Source organism: Phyllobates terribilis, unplaced genomic scaffold, assembly GCF_046119375.1.
Source record: "Phyllobates terribilis strain yellow unplaced genomic scaffold, ASM4611937v1 Scaffold_2__4_contigs__length_985480577, whole genome shotgun sequence".
In the NCBI taxonomy this organism is placed as follows: Eukaryota; Metazoa; Chordata; class Amphibia; order Anura; family Dendrobatidae; genus Phyllobates; species Phyllobates terribilis.
This window is the reverse complement of record NW_027362762.1, coordinates 968,218,530-968,238,704: the sequence shown is the minus strand read 5'-3', so window position 1 is coordinate 968,238,704 and position 20,175 is coordinate 968,218,530. Positions and strand designations below refer to the sequence as shown.

Genomic DNA, 20,175 nt, shown 5'->3' with positions numbered 1-20,175 from the left:
TATGGCTATGGCTATGGCTATGGCTATGGCTATGGCTATGGCTATGACTATGACTATGGCTATGGCTATGGCTATGACTATGGCTATGGCTATGGCTATGGCTATGACTATGACTATGGCTATGGCTATGACTATGACTATGACTATGGCTATGGCTATGACTATGGCTATGGCTATGACTATGGCTATGGCTATGGCTATGGCTATGGCTATGACTATGGCTATGGCTATGACTATGATGACTATGACTATGACTATGTTTTAAGGTCATAAAAATTCAAAGTTGAATTTCTTAATTTTTCAGCAACTTTCAGATATTTTGAAACTTTAAATGCAAATCACATCGACCTAAATTTCTTGCTTTCATAAAGTGCAATGTGTCACTAAAATCAGTCTCAGAACCACTGAGATACGTCGCAGCATTTCAGAGTTATGAATCATTAAAATTTGTTTTCTTTTTGTTTTTTTTTCTCTAAACATGTTTTTAATTAAAGAGTAAAAGATACGTTTTATCCTCTTCTCAGTAATGCTGGAGCCCAGTCCTTATGGACATTCCTTCTCATTTTTAAGTCGAGAGTTTTGTACGGCCCCCGAATGATGGTATAAAAATCCATATGGCCCTTAGTGGAAAAAGATTCCTCACCCGTGACATGAAGCGACGCGTCAGATTAGAAAATTAGGGCTCCGTCATTAACATCAAAATAGTCTGTGGTAGGAAGGGGTTAATGCAGCCTTATTTCCAGGCTGCTTCCATCTTTATCATTAGTTCACTAATCACAGACTCAGCCGAGAAAGGAGAAGATTTATTTATTATTCTGCACATCGGAGCAGGATCTATGGCCGATCTCCACATATATTCAGCATCACACACAGCTTCTAAAAAGAAGTGATGGCGTCGTTCTTAGTTTTCCCGCATTGCCAGCCCAGTAGCTCTGGATCTTCTCCAGTATGAGGCAGAGGGACAAATATTTTCAAATGACAAAACTGATCCCCAATATCGACCTGCGGAAAGACAGACGGACACGTTACACGGGGGGATCTCCACTCAGTATACTGACTTTTATATAAACTATCCTGACATCCCATAATGTGATCAGTAGTGTATGAGCCCACGTGTCTGTATGTAACCTGACATCCCATAATGTGATCAGTAGTGTATGACCCACGTGTCTGTATGTATCCTGACATCCCATAATGTGATCAGTGTGACCCCACGTGTCTGTATGTAACCTGACATCCCATAATGTGATCAGTGTGACCCCACGTGTCTGTATGTATCCTGACATCCCATAATGTGATCAGTGTGACCCCACGTGTCTGTATGTATCCTGACATCCCATAATGTGATCAGTGTATGACCCCACGTGTCTGTATGTAACCTGACATCCCATAATGTGATCAGTGTGACCCCATGTGTCTGTATGTATCCTGATATCCCATAATGTGATCAGTAGTGTATGACCCCACATGTCTGTCCTGACATCCCATAATGTGATCAGTGTATGACCCCACGTGTCTGTATGTATCTTGACATCCCATAATGTGATCAGTGTGACCCCACGTGTCTGTATGTATCCTGACATCCCATAATGTGATCAGTAGTGTATGAGCCCACGTGTCTGTATGTAACCTGACATCCCATAATGTGATCAGTGTGACCCCATGTGTCTGTATGTATCCTGACATCCCATAATGTGATCAGTAGTGTGTGACCCCATGTGTCTGTATGTATCCTGACATCCCATAATGTGATCAGTGTGACCCCACGTGTCTGTATGTGTCCTGACATCCCATAATGTGATCAGTGTGACCCCACGTGTCTGTATGTATCCTGACATCCCATAATGTGATCAGTGTGACCCCACGTGTCTGTATGTATCCTGACATCCCATAATGTGATCAGTGTGACCCCACGTGTCTGTATGTATCCTGACATCCCATAATGTGATCAGTAGTGTATGACCCCACATGTCTGTATGTATCCTGACATCCCATAATGTGATTAGTAGTGTATGACCCCACGTGTCTGTATGTATCCTGACATCCCATAATATGATCAGTAGTGTATGACCCCACGTGTCTGTATGTGTCCTGACATCCCATAATATGATCAGTGTGACCCCACGTGTCTGTATGTAACCTGACATCCCATAATGTGATCAGTGTGACCCCACGTGTCTGTATGTAACCTGACATCCCATAATGTGATCAGTGTATGACCCAACGTGTCTGTATGTGTCCTGACATCCCATAATGTGATCAGTGTGACCCCACGTGTCTGTATGTGTCCTGACATCCCATAATGTGATCAGTGTGACCCCACGTGTCTGTATGTATCCTGACATCCCATAATGTGATCAGTGTGACCCCATGTGTCTGTATGTATCCTGACATCCCATAATGTGATCAGTGTATGACCCCACCTGTCTGTATGTATCCTGACATCCCATAATGTGATCAGTGTGACCCCACGTGTCTGTATGTATCCTGACATCCCATAATGTGATCAGTGTGACCCCATGTGTCTGTATGTATCCTGACATCCCATAATGTGATCAGTAATGTATGACCCCACATGTCTGTATGTATCCTGACATCCCATAATGTGATCAGTGTGACTCCACGTGTCTGTATGTATCCTGACATCCCATAATGTGATCAGTGTATGACCCCACGTGTCTGTATGTGTCCTGACATCCCATAATGTGATCAGTGTATGACCCCACGTGTCTGTATGTATCCTGACATCCCATAATGTGATCAGTAGTGTATGACCCCACGTGTCTGTATGTATCCTGACATCCCATAATGTGATCAGTGTGACCCCACGTGTCTGTATGTATCCTGACATCCCATAATGTGATCAGTGTGACCCCATGTGTCTGTATGTATCCTGACATCCCATAATGTGATCAGTGTATGACCCCACCTGTCTGTATGTATCCTGACATCCCATAATGTGATCAGTGTATGACCCCACGTGTCTGTATGTATCCTGACATCCCATAATGTGATCAGTGTGACCCCACGTGTCTGTATGTATCCTGACATCCCATAATGTGATCAGTGTGACCCCACATGTCTATATGTATCCTGACATCCCATAATGTGATCAGTGTATGACCCCACGTGTCTGTATGTGTCCTGACATCCCATAATGTGATCAGTGTATGACCCCACGTGTCTGTATGTATCCTGACATCCCATAATGTGATCAGTGTATGACCCCACGTGTCTGTATGTATCCTGACATCCCATAATGTGATCAGTGTGACCCCACGTGTCTGTATGTGTCCTGACATCCCATAATGTGATCAGTGTGACCCCACGTGTCTGTATGTGTCCTGACATCCCATAATGTGATCAGTGTGACCCCACGTGTCTGTATGTGTCCTGACATCCCATAATGTGATCAGTGTGACCCCACGTGTCTGTATGTGTCCTGACATCCCATAATGTGATCAGTGTGACCCCACGTGTCTGTATGTGTCCTGACATCCCAAAATGTGATCAGTGTGACCCCACGTGTCTGTATGTGTCCTGACATCCCATAATGTAATCAGTGTGACCCCACGTGTCTGTATGTATCCTGACATCCCATAATGTGATCAGTGTGACCCCACGTGTCTGTATGTGTCCTGACATCCCATAATGTGATCAGTGTGACCCCACGTGTCTGTATGTGTCCTGACATCCCATAATGTGATCAGTGTGACCCCACGTGTCTGTATGTGTCCTGACATCCCATAATGTGATCAGTGTGACCCCACGTGTCTGTATGTGTCCTGACATCCCATAATGTGATCAGTGTGACCCCACGTGTCTGTATGTGTAGCACCCTGAGGATTCGGCTGCTACAGGGGTATTGCACCTCAACCCAGAGGTGTGATATTCCACTCCCGGGTAAGGATGGAGCGTGGAACTGAGCTCGGTAGGCTGCATGCACTACATACATCCCATTTCCGAGGAGCAGACCGACAGTACTCCCACTTAGAAATGTGCAGGTACGACCGAGTCTGTTCCTGGCTGGAGTGGGAGGGGGGTGGTACATCCCAAGTAGTGTAGGGGCAGATAGGGGGAGCAGCCTGGGTAAAGTTAGGAGCTCATTGGGTGCTGGTCACCTGAGCTCACACATAGAGGGTGTATATAAGGTGGGCACCAACTAAGAACAGGGTCAGATGCAGGGAACAAGTCAGCGAGCAGAGGAGAAGGAAAGACCCAGAGTGAGAGAGGAGAGAGAGAGACCCAGAGGCACAGAAGAAAAGGACTCCAAGATCCCAACTTAAATCCCCGGTGAAGAGTCGGCACAGGGTACCGGAACCCAAGCTGGTGGGGGTAAAAACATTCCCCAGCCAGAGACCAGAGACCGTGGGCAGCGTTTGCCACGGTCACCCACCACATCCACCCCGAAGGCACACCACATGAAGGGTCAGGGAACCCAAGGCCAAGGGTGTCCCAACAGAAGGCCCGAGGGAGCTGGACCTAGGTGGATCACTGGTGGGGACGGCCAGAGAACGGGACAGAAGGAGAGCTCAGGGCCACGCTCCGGACTTGTTTGGGGGTTGGCTGGATCCAGGACCTGGTGGACGCAGCACGGCTCGGGTGGTCACTCGAAGCTGGAGTGACCAGTACAACATCTGCAGTAAGTAAACACCCTTAACTGCACAACCCGACTCTGTCTTCACTGCCGTCTGCACTGCACCACCACAACCCCCATCCTCTGCACCTGTCCTCCCTGAGGCTATACCCCTCCCGTTGGGGGTTATCCCACCAAGCTGCGCACCCACCATCAGCCTCAGCGGACCCTGCTGCAGCGGCGGCCACAGTGACCGCATCACAACGGGTGGCGTAGTCGACACAAAAGAACTCTTAATAACATCTGTAGGACTGCCACATAACACTGAGCTTGACGCCCTGGGCACGGGCCGGGTCACAGCCGCTCGGAGACTACAACCCCCCATCTGATCCGGTGCCGGGTATTCCCCTCAAAAAGGAATATGTCCCAGGGGGCGCGTCAACTTTGGCGTAGTCGGCAGGATTACGTGCCCACAACAACCGGGTACTGCGTGCCTGAAGAAAAGTGCAAGTTTACCTCAGAAAGAAGTCTCCCGCCGGTTCCGGAGGGTCCACGCCATCGGACCCCATCACAGGTCGTTTCCCGCCGATTGTCCGCCATTTCCAGCTTGTTCCCGCCATCTGCAGAGTTTCCCGCCACTGGGCGACGCTTCCCGCCAAATCCGAAGATTTCCCGCCTTGGAAGAGCAGCGGACGCCATTATGGGCGTGCCAAAGGAGGGCAAGAGGCCGCCTCCCATCGTGGGCCGGGACAGAAAATGGCGCCAAAAGTGGAAACCGCCCCCACCAACAGAGACTGTGATGCTGGAGGTGTCTGTCAGCGTGAAAGAACTACCCCTGGAGCTGACAGTCACCGAGTTGCCCCGGGACCGCCCTCGAAGTGGGAGGAGACGAGAGAAAAGAACGAAGATGGGTGCCGCCTGGAGCAGTTTGGAGCGAGCGCACCCGGAGGCAAGAAGCCTGGAGAGGAGTAGCAGAGAAGCTCACCCGGAGATGTCCAGAGAGCAGAGCAGCACCGGCCCGCTGGCCAGGAGCCTGCTGGAAGAAGAGCAGAGCAGCACCGACCCGTTGGTCAGGAGCCTGCTAGACACCACGACCCCACTAGGCCTAGTGGAGGTCCTTGCACAGCTCCCCCGAGACCGGGAGTGTGCACAGACTGCCCTGGAGGGCCTCGCACGGAGGATGGCCCGGGTACAGCGCGAGATATTGGCGGAATGGAGCCGGGAGATGGCCCAGCAAGCTGAAACCAAGACCCGGAGCACGCCAGCCAAGATGAGGAGACAGACCGCCTCTGAGGATGGCGCGGGAGGACCAAAGGCCGGAGACGGCGCCGAGAAGGGAGCCGAACGCATGGAGGCAGGTAAAGGGGACGTCTACACCCCAAGCCGGGACACCGCCCACCTGCCCCAGCTCCCCGTCGCAGAGCCCGAAAGTCCCCCTGCTGTGCCCGAAAACGCCATGTCACCGACGCAGACTAGGCCCCAACCGGAAGCCGCCGCCGCGACCCCTGTGACGTCACACGTCTCGACCCCGAGCGTGACCAAGCAGGAAGTACCACCAGCCTGGTCGCAAGGCCTAGTACCCCCGGGCGCCGCAATACCAACAGCGCCCCCTACCTCCGCGGAGCCTCCGGCCTGGCCGCAAGGCCAGGTAGCCCAGGGTGCCGCCGTCCTAACGGTGCCCTTCACCTTCCAGGTGCCCCAGGCCTGGCCGCAAGGCCTGGGCAACCCGGGCGCCACCACCACCGCGCCCGCATCCGTAAAACCAAGGGTGCCGCGTCTGGGAGAGGACTTGTTTGCCCAGCACACGTGGCCGGACGGGCAGCCTTTCATCTGGCCCCAGAAATATTATGAACTGGAGCACCAGAGGAGAGTTGGGGCCATGTGTGCACCCCTGATTCCGGCTCCGAAGCCCGTGATAAGGATCTCGCCTCCTCTGGAAGAAGCCCAATTTGAGTGGGACCCCACCGGAGAAGACCTAATGGGGTTCACTCAGGAAACCAGGGCAGCTGCAGCAGAGCGTGCTGAGTGTTGCCGACAGCAGCTCGAAGAGTTGCGAGGGAGCGGAGAGAGAGGCGGGTCCGGGAACAACAGGCCCAAATAAGGAGCGCCGAGCAGAAGAGCCGAACCAGGAGGGACCCCCGTGCAGCGCACAGTCCCCGCACCACCGGGACTGTAATTAAGTTCAACATGCAGCATGGGTGGGGCTTCATCAGAGACCACAACACCCCCGGCGACGTCTTTGTCACGCGCAGAGATGTGGAGTCCCATCTGCCGGAGGGGCACAGAGGTCGTGACCTTTATATCGGGGACGAGGTCACCTTTACCCGGCACAAGTGTGCCAAAGGACCTTACGCCCTCCATGTGCATCGCCTGACAGAGGAGGAGCTGCGATGTGAGGAGGAAGAGCAAGAGGATCCGGACGGGTCTGAAGCTGAGATCCCCAAAGAAGGAGCAGGAGGAAGACGTTGTTGAGTACAGCGGAGTAGGTGCTGTAAATAGTTACCCGATCGGGGTATAAAGAAACTGTTACTGCAAATATAGTCCCCGTTGGGACCAGCTGAGTGAACTGTTTACCCGTTTACCCTTAATCCCACAGGCTGAGGACTGTGAGCAGCCATTCCCTTCCCTTTACCTGGCCGAGGACTGAGAGCGGCCATATCCCTTGTAAATAGTTGCGCGTCCTAAAGCGCCCCCTACCGGTTTTATAGAAAACCAGTTTTTCTAAGAGACTGTCGCACTTTTCCCGGACACACGTTGCACAGTGTCCGGAGGAGGAGGAACCAGGAGCCTGAGACGACGAGAAAGTTTTATCTGCTAAGATATGTTATTTATATAATGTTTTATATGTTTTATATGTTTATAAAAATTTGTATGCTTTGGTGTTTATGTCTTACAGCCCGAGGACGTGCTGTGATTTACCAGGGGGGAATGTAGCACCCTGAGGATTCGGCTGCTACAGGGGTATTGCACCTCAACCCAGAGGTGTGATATTCCACTCCCGGGTAAGGATGGAGCGTGGAACTGAGCTCGGTAGGCTGCATGCACTACATACATCCCATTTCCGAGGAGCAGACCGACGGTACTCCCACTTAGAAATGTGCAGGTACGACCGAGTCTGTTCCTGGCTGGAGTGGGAGGGGGGTGGTACATCCCAAGTAGTGTAGGGGCAGATAGGGGGAGCAGCCTGGGTAAAGTTAGGAGCTCATTGGGTGCTGGTCACCTGAGCTCACACATAGAGGGTGTATATAAGGTGGGCACCAACTAAGAACAGGGTCAGATGCAGGGAACAAGTCAGCGAGCAGAGGAGAAGGAAAGACCCAGAGTGAGAGAGGAGAGAGAGAGACCCAGAGGCACAGAAGAAAAGGACTCCAAGATCCCAACTTAAATCCCCGGGTGAAGAGTCGGCACAGGGTACCGGAACCCAAGCTGGTGGGGGTAAAAACATTCCCCAGCCAGAGACCGGAGACCGTGGGCAGCGTTTGCCACGGTCACCCACCACATCCACCCCGAAGGCACACCACATGAAGGGTCAGGGAACCCAAGGCCAAGGGTGTCCCAACAGAAGGCCCGAGGGAGCTGGACCTAGGTGGATCACTGGTGGGGACGGCCAGAGAACGGGACAGAAGGAGAGCTCAGGGCCACGCTCCGGACTTGTTTGGGGGTTGGCTGGATCCAGGACCTGGTGGACGCAGCACGGCTCGGGTGGTCACTCGAAGCTGGAGTGACCAGTACAACATCTGCAGTAAGTAAACACCCTTAACTGCACAACCCGACTCTGTCTTCACTGCCGTCTGCACTGCACCACCACAACCCCCATCCTCTGCACCTGTCCTCCCTGAGGCTATACCCCTCCCGTTGGGGGTTATCCCACCAAGCTGCGCACCCACCATCAGCCTCAGCGGACCCTGCTGCAGCGGCGGCCACAGTGACCGCATCACAACGGGTGGCGTAGTCGACACAAAAGAACTCTTAATAACATCTGTAGGACTGCCACATAACACTGAGCTTGACGCCCTGGGCACGGGCCGGGTCACAGCCGCTCGGAGACTACAACCCCCCATCTGATCCGGTGCCGGGTATTCCCCTCAAAAAGGAATATGTCCCAGGGGGCGCGTCATATGTATCCTGACATCCCATAATGTGATCAGTGTATGACCCCACGTGTCTGTATGTCTCCTGACATCCCATAATGTGATCAGTGTGACCCCACGTGTCTGTATGTATCCTGACATCCCATAATGTGATCAGTGTGACCCCACGTGCCTGTATGTATCCTGACATCCCATAATCTGATCTGTGTGACCCCACGTGTCTGTATGTATCCTGACATCCCATAATGTGATCAGTGTGACCCCACGTGTCTGTATGTATCCTGACATCCCATAATGTGATCAGTGTGACCTCACGTGTCTGTATGTATCCTGACATCCCATAATGTGATCAGTGTGTGACCCCACGTGTCTGTATGTATCCTGACATCCCATAATCTGATCTGTGTGACCCCACGTGTCTGTATGTATCCTGACATCCCATAATGTGATCAGTGTGACCCCACGTGCCTGTATGTATCCTGACATCCCATAATGTGATCAGTGTGACTCCACGTGTCTGTATGTATCCTGACATCCCATAATGTGATCAGTGTGACCCCACGTGCCTGTATGTATCCTGACATCCCATAATGTGATCAGTGTGACCCCACGTGTCTGTATGTATCCTGACATCCCATAATGTGATCAGTGTGACCCCACGTGTCTGTATGTATCCTGACATCCCATAATGTGATCAGTGTGACCTCACGTGTCTGTATGTATCCTGACATCCCATAATGTGATCAGTGTGACCCCACGTGTCTGTATGTATCCTGACATCCCATAATGTGATCAGTGTGACCCCACGTGTCTGTATGTCTCCTGACATCCCATAATGTGATCAGTGTATGACCCCACGTGTCTGTATGTATCCTGACATCCCATAATGTGATCAGTGTGACCCCACGTGTCTGTATGTGTCCTGACATCCCATAATGTGATCAGTGTGACCCCACGTGCCTGTATGTATCCTGACATCCCATAATGTGATCAGTGTGACCTCACGTGTCTGTATGTATCCTGACATCCCATAATGTGATCAGTGTGACCCCACGTGTCTGTATGTGTCCTGACATCCCATAATGTGATCAGTGTGACCCCACGTGTCTGTATGTATCCTGACATCCCATAATCTGATCTGTGTGACCCCACGTGTCTGTATGTATCCTGACATCCCATAATGTGATCAGTGTGACCCCACGTGCCTGTATGTATCCTGACATCCCATAATGTGATCAGTGTGACTCCACGTGTCTGTATGTGTCCTGACATCCCATAATGTGATCAGTGTGACCACACGTGTCTGTATGTATCCTGACATCCCATAATGTGATCAGTGTGACCCCACGTGTCTGTATGTATCCTGACATCCCATAATGTGATCAGTGTGACCCCACGTGTCTGTATGTGTCCTGACATCCCATAATGTGATCAGTGTGACCCCACGTGTCTGTATGTATCCTGACATCCCATAATGTGATCAGTGTGACCCCACGTGTCTGTATGTATCCTGACATCCCATAATGTGATCAGTAGTGTATGACCCCACATGTCTGTCCTGACATCCCATAATGTGATCAATGTGACCCCATGTGTCTGAATGCTGAGACATTATCTAATCTGATCTTTGATTTACCAGATTTCTCTATTATCACACAGCGCCCTCTGCTGGACACTTCCCCCCCCCCGGCCCTCCAGGATCACGCGGACTCTCTGGTTGTGGCCCCCAGGATCACGCGGACTCTCTGGTTGTGGCCCCCAGGACCCGGCTTTGTAGATCACTTATGTGGCGCCCCTGCGGGTTCAGTCGCCACAGAGGTACTGCATCTCACCCAGAGGTGTGGTATCTCACTCTCAGGTAAGGAGGGAGTGCTGCCCGGGTCCCTAACACCTGCATCCAACACTACACTGCTCCAGACCAGCAGGAGGGGCAAGATGTACCTTGCTCACTGCTGAGCCCTGCCCCTGGCTGGAATGGGGGGGAACCAAGAGAGGGGGAACCATGTAGTGGGTGTGGGTGGAGGAAGTAGTTTAGGGGAGCACTTCAGAAGGAGTATAAAAAGGGAAGCCATCTTGGGAGTTCAGAACAGTCTGAGGGAACAGAGATTGTGGACAGTGAAAGGAGCAGGAGCTCTGCAAGAGCTCTGCTCAGGAGGAGCGGGCCTGAGTCAGAGAGGCCCCGGAGGTGAGACTGACTGAAGAGAGGAGAGGAGCAGGGAGAAAGGCTCCAGAAGGAAAGAGGGGATCCTAGGGGTACGAAAAGTGCTGGAGGCCACCCGTACGCACGAATCTACCAGGACGTGGAGGGATCAAGCCGCAGAGGGGACCGGCCCCTAACTAGTGAGAATTACAATATTCAGCTAGAAACCGGAGGCTTCTACATCTCCAGGGTGTAGTTGCCACAGCCGCAATTAATCACCAAAAAGGTAGCCGCCCAGGATCCAGTGAACTCCAGGTTGCCCGCCAAGATCTGAGATTACCGGCTTGGGACACTGTTTGCGAGGCGCAGGGCAGGAGGGTGAGAGCCAGCGCAGGAAGACGACTGAGAAAGGCAGACAGAAAGGGGTCCCGCTAAGTGCTCTTGAATTACCTGAGGGATTGCTGAACCCCTCCCGTGGTGAACGCAGGACGACGTGGGCGGTTATAATCTGCAGTTGTAACCAGGAGCAACGTGATAATCGTCAGTAAACCCTGAAGACTGCACCCCACTGTCTCTGTGAATCATTGCTGCACCATCATCCCCTGCACCACACTGCACCACAACATCTACCTCATCTATAATCATTACAGCAACGCCCTGGAGCTAAGCTCTACCTGTGGAGAGCTGAACCAACTCTGCTGCATCACCATCAGCTCCAGAGGACCTGCTCCGCAGCGGCGGCTCCATATAGCCGCATACCACAGGTGGCGTCACGAAGATTCAACTTAAAAATTATAATCCTTTTCTTTAAAACCCCTTTTATTGACCGCCCTGGGTCACGGACCGGGTCACCGCCACTGTGACATCTCCCCCAGCACCGACCGGCCCGGCACCGAGTACCCCACGGCCCAGGGGGCGCGTCACTTACTTTCACTAAGTAGTTTTTTCCGGCCACAACTTGACTTTTATAAACCAAAGCTACAAACTTTGCGGCATTTTTCCCGGATTGTTTTAGAAACTGAGCTTTTACCTGAAAGGAAAGGAAAAGAACAGAAATTCTTGTTAGTGTCTATGTAACCACATCTGCAGTGTGAATGACGCCCGAAACACGGATCCAGTGCATGCAATGTGAACGACGCCCGACACACGGATCCAGTGCATGCAGTGTGAACGACGCCCGACACACGGATCCAGTGCATGCAATGTGAACGACGCCCGACACACGGATCCAGTACATGCGGTGTGAATGACGCTCGACACACGGATCCAGTGCATGCAGTGTGAACGACGCCCGACACACGGATCCAGTACATGCGGTGTGAACGACGCCCGACACACGGATCCAGTGCATGCAATGTGAACGACGCCCGACACACGGATCCAGTGCATGCAGTGTGAACGACGCCCGACACACGGATCCAGTGCATGCAATGTGAACGACGCCCGACACACTGATCCAGTACATGCGGTGTGAATGACGCTCGACACACGGATCCAGTGCATGCAGTGTGAACGATGCCCGACACATGGATCCAGTGCATGCAATGTGAACGACGCCCGACACACGGATCCAGTGCATGCAATGTGAACGCCCGACACACGGATCCAGTGCATGCAGTGTGAACGACGCCCGACACATGGATCCAGTGCATGCAATGTGAACGACGCCCGACACACGGATCCAGTGCATGCAGTGTGAACGACGCCCGACACACAGATCCAGTGCATGCAATGTGAACGACGCCCGACACATGGATCCAGTGCATGCAGTGTGAACGACACCCGACACACAGATCCAGTGCATGCAATGTGAACGACGCCCGACACACGGATCCAGTGCATGCAATGTGAGCGACGCCCGACACACGGATCCAGTGCATGCAGTGTGAACGACGCCCGACACACGGATCCAGTGCATGCAGTGTGAACGACGCCCGACACACAGATCCAGAGCATGCAGTGTGAACGACGCCCGACACACGGATCCAGTGCATGCAGTGTGAACGACACCCGACACACGGATCCAGTGCATGCAGTGTGAACGACACCCGACACACAGATCCAGTGCATGCAATGTGAGCGACGCCCGACACACGGATCCAGTGCATGCAGTGTGAACGACGCCCGACACACGGATCCAGTGCATGCAGTGTGAACGACGCCCGACACACGGATCCAGTGCATGCAGTGTGAACGACGCCCGACACACAGATCCAGAGCATGCAGTGTGAACGACGCCCGACACACGGATCCAGTGCATGCAGTGTGAACGACACCCGACACACGGATCCAGTCACGGATGTCATCTCTGCGTCCGGCTCATCTCTAGTTGTGGATTATTTTTTGTTCCCTCATTCACAGTTGGAGCCGCCAGAACTTTCTCATCATTATGTAACTACACTATATGACATCTGGCTTTTCAGTGTCTGTAAGGCCGTGTTCACACAGTGCAAAAATACTGTGTTTCTGTTTTCTGCAGGGTCCGCACCAGGGTCCTGCACAATAACAATCTTCTCTGATTATTGCAATTTTGCTGCACAGTGTGACTGACGACTGTGGAGCGTCAGAACGAGACTCCATAGTCTGCACAGAGGATTCAGAAGACCTCGCTGGATTGGCTTGGACTACGTCAGATGCGGTACACTACGTTGGACCTGCGTGAGAACTTTTTTTTTTTAAATAATTTAAATAAACACTCCCAACCACTTTAAGTATTTTTTTTTTGTGTGTTTTTGTATTACTGGACTAGTAATGGGGGGTGTCGGATAGTCACCTCTCCTTTACTAACACCACGGCTTGATGACAGCTGAGTTTTTAGACAATTCACAGCTGACATCAACCCCAACTACCATTACCCCGATTGCCACCGCACCAGGGCAGTTGGGAAGAATGAACAAGAAACTCCAGAATTGGTACATCTAATGTCATGCGCCAATTCTTGGGCGGCTGCAGGCCGGTATTTTTAGGCAGGGAAGGGCTCAATAACCAGGCACCTTCTCAGCCTGATAATATCAGCCCCCAGCTGTCTGCTTTACCAGGGCTGGTTATCAAAAATAGCTTAATACATATACAGTAAAATACAGATGCCACATGCAAGACACTAATTATATATCTCAAGGATATCTATCTATCTACCCCATATCTCTATCTTTACGCAGCTTAAATCTGTAATTTCCATCCTGCATTTTATTCCAGTACGTGTCACACGGACAGCACATGTATGTATGTATGTATGTATGCATGTATTGTCATCTCTGCTGACGGCCGTGCGCGTGTAAGTGTCTCCGGTACGTATGAAGACGGACGCCACATGTACTGGAAACACGGACGTGTGAATGGGGCCTAAGCCTGAGGTGCATTAACGGCTCCACAATCCTCCATCTCAACTTCAGTGATGGCTGGAGGGTCCGACCCAGAGCCGGATACAGGAGTCACTTAAGAGGGAGAAGATGTGGAGCCGAGAGAACTTTAGGGAGAGGAGACCACAAGAATAAAACATCATTAATGCAGCTGCTAAAATAGTATAGAAACCTTTATAGGTCTCCAATCCAGGGATGTCAGAAGTTGTGCAGGAGCCAACCTGCTGACAGTCTCCCTTTATGGAGCTTCTACCCCAAATTTAGAAGAAGCTGATAATATGCCATGATGTTCCTCACCTTTTTACAGACATCTTGTACTTCTGCATCGGCCGGCTTTTCTGCTCCAAATCCACCAACCACAACTTGTGGATTCATCTTGAGTGCGAGCTCTGAAGACTGAACCTAAAAAGTGCATGTACCTGCTTATATATCCTTGGGGAGGACCACTTATCCCCCACCCATTACTATCTGAACACAAATTCCTCTGTAGTGATTTATGAAGCCGCCCCCCTCTCAGGACAATGGTTAGAGCCGGTTATACCTGTCAGGGGTGAGGGAGGTGGCTCCTACATGACTGACATGAGGGGAGGAGATATCCGCAGTATTCATGTATCTTACAATTAATATTAACCTCTCGTTATCCGAGTCAGAGAAGAAAATGAGGATACCTGTACAGATGATACAGACATAATGAGCCCAGGTCCAAAAATGCAAATATAGAGGAACAAATTTGAAAAAGTTACACTATATGTAGAAAAGCATCTGAAGGAGAGAAAGACGGGAGGGAGACAAAGTGCAAATAGGGTCTTATCTGGGTAACAATGGTGAAAGAATTGCACAAGTGTGCTCACCTGGTCCTGTGCACACAACCACTGATAATGCTGAAGGCTTCTGCAGATGTGGCGCCCTGCTGTTCACAGGTACCACAGGACCCAAAAGGGTGCATGGACAGACTTCTCCACAAGAGGCCCTCACTACATACAGACACCTCCACCCTTCCACCTCAGTCCACCTGAGGGAGCCGGTTAGGGATATATATATATGGAGGGTGGAGCCAGGCAGTCAGTTCAGTAAGGAGTTGAGTTCACAGAGTGTGCTGCCACTGAGAGCAGTGAAGACGCAGCACGTCTGCTGCTGTATTGAGGGCCCTGAGTGTGGCTGGAGGCAAAGAGGAGAGGAGTTGAGGGGGAAGAGGAGCATCATAGGCTCACCCCAAGACACAAACTGGACACCGGGTCCGCGCCTACAGGGTCCTCTATACCCAGTAGGGACTACCGGCATACCAGGAGGCTTCCAGACCCCTGGTCATCCTGAAGCTACCAGCAGTAACAGGATTAGGAACCACGAAGGCCCCGGCGTCCAGGGATAGTGGTTGCCAAAGAAAGGTCCTACTACCAAGCGGTCAGGTGAGAGAGCAACACAACACAGAAGCTAGGCCAAGTTCCAGGCTGGCTAGAAGCTTAGAGAGAGGGAGACACGGATTAGGAGGCCTTATACCCGCTCACTGGGGAGAAGTCCTGAAGTGCATCCTTCCTAGCAAGTACCCTGGACCATACCTGCCGTTACACCAGTAAAGGTACTGAAGCGAATCCCCTGTGTGCGTGTCCGTCATTCCCCCTGACCTAGCCAGCTCTCACCTGCATCCCTTCCATCAACTCTGCCCCGGGGGTCTGCTCCGCCTGTGGGGAGCAGAAACATCCCAGCTGCCATCTCATCACCCCCGGAGTTCTGCAGCAGCGCCGGTAACCATTACCGGAAACCACAGGTGGCGTCATGAAACAAACTGTACACTAAAAACCCCTTTTTCAAGAGAGACCCCAGAGCACGGGCCCGGAAGCCGACTGCCGTGACATCTCAAGGACGTAAAGGCCCGGATACCGAGTCCCCTATATCCCCCTGGGCGAGACATCTCTCTTCCTGGCGTCACGAACAGGAAGTCGTGCCCCTTGCCACTGGGTACTGTGTGCCGTATTTGAACTGTGTTTTAACTGTGGTGAACATCACCGCCATTACCGCGTTGCCGCGCGGGAAGAAGAGGGGCGTAACCGCCGGAATTGGAGAGGCGTGACTGCTGGAAGCGCGCAAAGCTCAGGCCCCGCCTCGCGCTCTGACGCAGCACCAGGAAGCGTCAGGTCCTGGAAGGAGACCGTCGTCTGCAGAGCTGCAGCCTACCCGATTAAAGAAACAGGAGGTAGGCTACGGTTTACTAGGGGGGCGCAACCATGGCCGACGACCAGCAAGACGCTGGAGCACCGGATAATGCTCTCGATGCTCAACTTGCGCCCGGCGCTGCTCAGGCCGGAGAGGCTGCCCCACCAGCAGGGGTCATGACTCCGTTGATACCCATGGCCCTGCCGTATATCCCTGGAGCAAAATGGCTTCCCCAGTATGACGACAAACCAGACACCCTGTCTGGATTCAAAAGGAAAATATGCGGTGTACTGGATATGTATTCAATGACTGGTAAACAGAGAGCCGCTGTTGTGCTGGGACAATTGACTGGTGCCGCAGAGCGGGAATCAGTATCCATTATTTTTAAGAGACTGCAAACTGTCTTTGAAAACCGCACTGAGACAGATCTCCGGATGAGGTTCTACCACTGTACCCAGAAACCTGAGGACAGTATCCGGGACTATGCCTGGCGCTTACAGGAAGCCCTGCGGGCCCTGAAACAGGTTAGTCCAGCCAGCATACATTGTGAGGACAAAATTCTGACAGAACAGTTCACCCGGGGGTTGAGGTCCCAGGAGGAGAGCAGAACCGTACGGTGGTGGGCCTTAGATCATCCAAATGCCCCCTTTGACGCCCTGAAGGACATGGCTATTAAGGGTCTGCAGCCCCTGGAACCATCAGATACTGCTATCCAGCGTTACCAGGGTGGGGCCACCCCAGTGCCCGCAGCACCCACTGCTCCTTTATTAACGACTGAAACAAAAATACAAACAGTGCCCCCTAGCGAGCTGGACAGACTGCGCTCTGAAGTGCGTCAGCTAAGTAAAACCCTGGCCACTGTCCTGAGCACCCTGCAGCTACAGACGGAGCCCGAGCCGGAAGGAAGGATCCTACTCGTTGACAGTCCTGAGGATGTCCCCTGAATGAGGAGAAGAAGTAAGACAACGCCACCCCGTAGGAGGACAACGCCACCCCGTGGGAGGACCAACGACCAACATCGCCCTCCAGGAGAATTCATCTGCTACCGTTGCCACAAGGCAGGCCACACCGCGCGGAACTGTCCTTTAAACGGGCAAACCCTGGTGCCAAGGGCCAACACCCAGCAGTAGATCAACCAGGCCCATCAAGCTGGTACGACCGGTTTATAGGAGGAAAGCCTTTCCTGTCCATCGTGCTGGACGGCATAGCCACACCTGCATTACTGGACACCGGCTCACAGGTAACCATCATACCTGATGTCCTCTACAAAAGGTACTGGTCCATAGATGAACTCCACCCACCAGCCCCGAACCTCTCTGTGTATGCCTCTAACGGCCTTCCTCTTAACCTAGTAGGGGTTAAGTGACAGTGAAGGTGGGGAGAGTGGAACTAAAGGACCAAGGACTAATTGTCATAGAAACTAACCCTGGTGATACCAATTCGTATATGATACTTGGTACAAATATTGTTGGTAACTGTTTGGGAGAAGGGTTGTTTTTACTCCAACAGATTGCTGACAGTGCCAAACCAGGGCAGAGAAAGGTACTCCAGAAAGAAATTCGAGCCCTCCTGTACCAGCAACAGGCAAAGCTAATGTGGCGCCCCTGAGGGTTCGGTCGCCACAGAGGTACTGCATCTCACCCAGAGGTGTGGTATCTCACTCTCAGGTAAGGAAGGAGTACAGCTCAGGACCCTAACATCTGCATTCACTACACCACATTTCAGAGGGCAGGGCGAGATTGCTCCTACGGGAGAGCACAGTCCCTGATCCCTGGCTGGAGTGGGGGGACCCACAGTAAGGGGGAACCATGTAGTGGGTGTGGGTGGAGGACGTAGTTCAGGGGAGCACTTGTGAAGGAGGTGTATAAAAAGGGAAACCATCTTAGCTCAGTGAGTTCAGTCAGAAGAGAAGTGACAGGAGCAGAGGCTCTGTACGAGCTCTGCTCCAGAGGCGGGCCTGGACAGTGAGGCCCAAGTCTGAGGAGAAGGAGAGAAGAGAGGAGAGGGAGCAGGAAGGCTCCAGGAACAGAAGGGATCCCAGGGGTACGGACAGTGCTAGAGGCTACCCGTACGCCCGAATCTACCGGGAGGTGGAGGGGTCAGGCCACACAAAGGGAACCGGGTCCCTCAACTAGTAGAAGATTGCAAGTCTCAGCTAGAAACCGGAGGCTGCAGAGCTGTATGTCCTGTAGCCACAAGTCCACGCCAGTCTCACCGAGAAGGTAGCCATATAGGACCCAGGGGATGGAACATACGTCGCCCACCAAGGCCCGCGGGTACCGGATTGGAGTCACTAGGTGTGAGGTGCAGGGAAAAGGCCAGAGGAAGGACACAGAAGGGGGTCCTGCTAAGTACTCCGGAGCTATCTGGGGGTGGACTGAGCCCCTCACTGAGTAAGCACAGACCGACATGGGCAGTTACACTGAGCTCTGTAACCTGGACTGCAACAACTGTGAGTAAAGATCCTGGGACTGCACTATCTTGTCTCTGTGTTCCTTGCCGCGCCATCACTCACTGCACTACAACGCCCAGCACCACCACCAACATCCACGCACTTCCCTGAAGCTAACTCTTTTTGTGGGGAGTAATAATGCCCTTGCTGCAATACCACCAGCTTCAAAGGACTGTTCCGCAGCGGCGGCCCCCTTTAGCCGCATTCCACAGGTGGCGTAGTCGGACTCTTTAATAAAACCTATACATATAATTCCCCTTGGATTGACCGCCCTGGGTCACGGATCGGGACATCGCCACTGTGACTACAACCCCCAGCATCTACTGGCCCGGCACCGGATGCCCCACGGCCCAGGGGGCGCGTCAACTTTGGCGTAGTCGGCAGGATATGTAACCCACCCGTTATCACCGGGTATTATGCGCCTAGAGACTGTAGTTAAAGACTGAATGTGGCGCCCGCCCCAGAAGAACGGGCGCCATTATGTGCTTGATTAAAGACAACAATACAGAACCTCCCATCGTGGGCCGGGTCCCAGAATGGCGCCAAAAGCGCAACCAGCACCCTGCAACTGTGGCCATACACATAGATGTGTCCATCCAGGTGGGGAAGATGCACCCAGGTGTGGCCGACAGCCAACAGCAATGGGACCGCCCCAGAAAGGGGAGAGGAGAAAAGAAAACTGGGAAACAGGGTGTGGTCTCGAGGAGACCAGAGAGAACACACCCGGCAGGCAAGATGGAGGGAGGTGAGCCTGAGACCCCGGCCCGCGGCCTGCAACTAAGCAAGACACCTCTTACCCTGACGGAGCTGATATATAAGCTGACCCTGGAGGATGTGGAGTTCCTCCAGGCAGAGATGCGTGAGCTCAGCCGGCGGGTAGGAGAAGCCGAGAGAACCGCCATCGCCAGCTGGAAGAGGGAAGTGCTGGAGAAGAAAAGTGCGAGACGGCAGCCAGCACCGGAATCCACCGACAGCGCCCCAGCCCCGGCGGAGCCAGACCAGAACCAGGAGGCAGGGAGCAGTCCAGGAGCGGCCGTGGGAGCAGGTAGGAGGAGCTTCCCTGTCCTGGGCGCAGACCACGCTGACCTGCTCCTGGGTTCCCTGGTGGCGCCTCCATACCCGGGCGCGCACGCTCCAGACTTACCCCCAGGCCCAGAATCCATCACGGCGCCGAGCGCCTACTCCGCTGACCAGCTCTGCGACCCCCCCTGGCGGAATCTCCATCCCACCTGGCCAGCCCCGCCGATCCACCCCTCGACCCCCTGGCGGAATCTTCGCACTACCCGGGCGCCTGCGCGGAAGACCTGCTCCTGGGCCCGTTGCCAGAGCCGCCTGTCTCCGCACCCGGGTGGGGATACGAGACCCCCTCCTTCGACTGGTCCACCAGGAATGAAGGTCAGCAGAGA

General features: G+C 52.9%; 1 protein-coding gene across 1 annotated transcript; it reads right to left on the bottom strand.

Annotated features, from left to right (window-relative positions):
- Positions 1–791: 791 nt before the first annotated feature.
- On the bottom strand, positions 792–14,730 carry LOC141253114 (leukocyte cysteine proteinase inhibitor 1-like). The gene is made up of 3 exons (XM_073670869.1): positions 14,464–14,730; positions 11,736–11,837; positions 792–1,002 (listed from the first exon to the last, which is right to left on the bottom strand). Exons 1-3 carry the CDS (start codon positions 14,539–14,541, stop codon positions 877–879), a joined length of 306 nt encoding a protein of 101 aa, XP_073526970.1. The 5' UTR covers positions 14,542–14,730; the 3' UTR covers positions 792–876.
- Positions 14,731–20,175: the final 5,445 nt, after the last annotated feature.

Excerpts from the sequence above, each read along its gene's own strand:
- LOC141253114 (XM_073670869.1), bottom strand. The coding sequence starts at position 14,541 with ATGAATCCACAAGTTGTGGTTGGTGGATTTGGAGCAGAAAAGCCGGCC. Across the intron at positions 11,838-14,463 it reads TACAAGATGTCTGTAAAAAG|GTAAAAGCTCAGTTTCTAAA; the intron begins GTGAGGAACATC and ends CTTTCCTTTCAG. Across the intron at positions 1,003-11,735 it reads GAAAAAACTACTTAGTGAAA|GTCGATATTGGGGATCAGTT; the intron begins GTAAGTGACGCG and ends GTCTTTCCGCAG.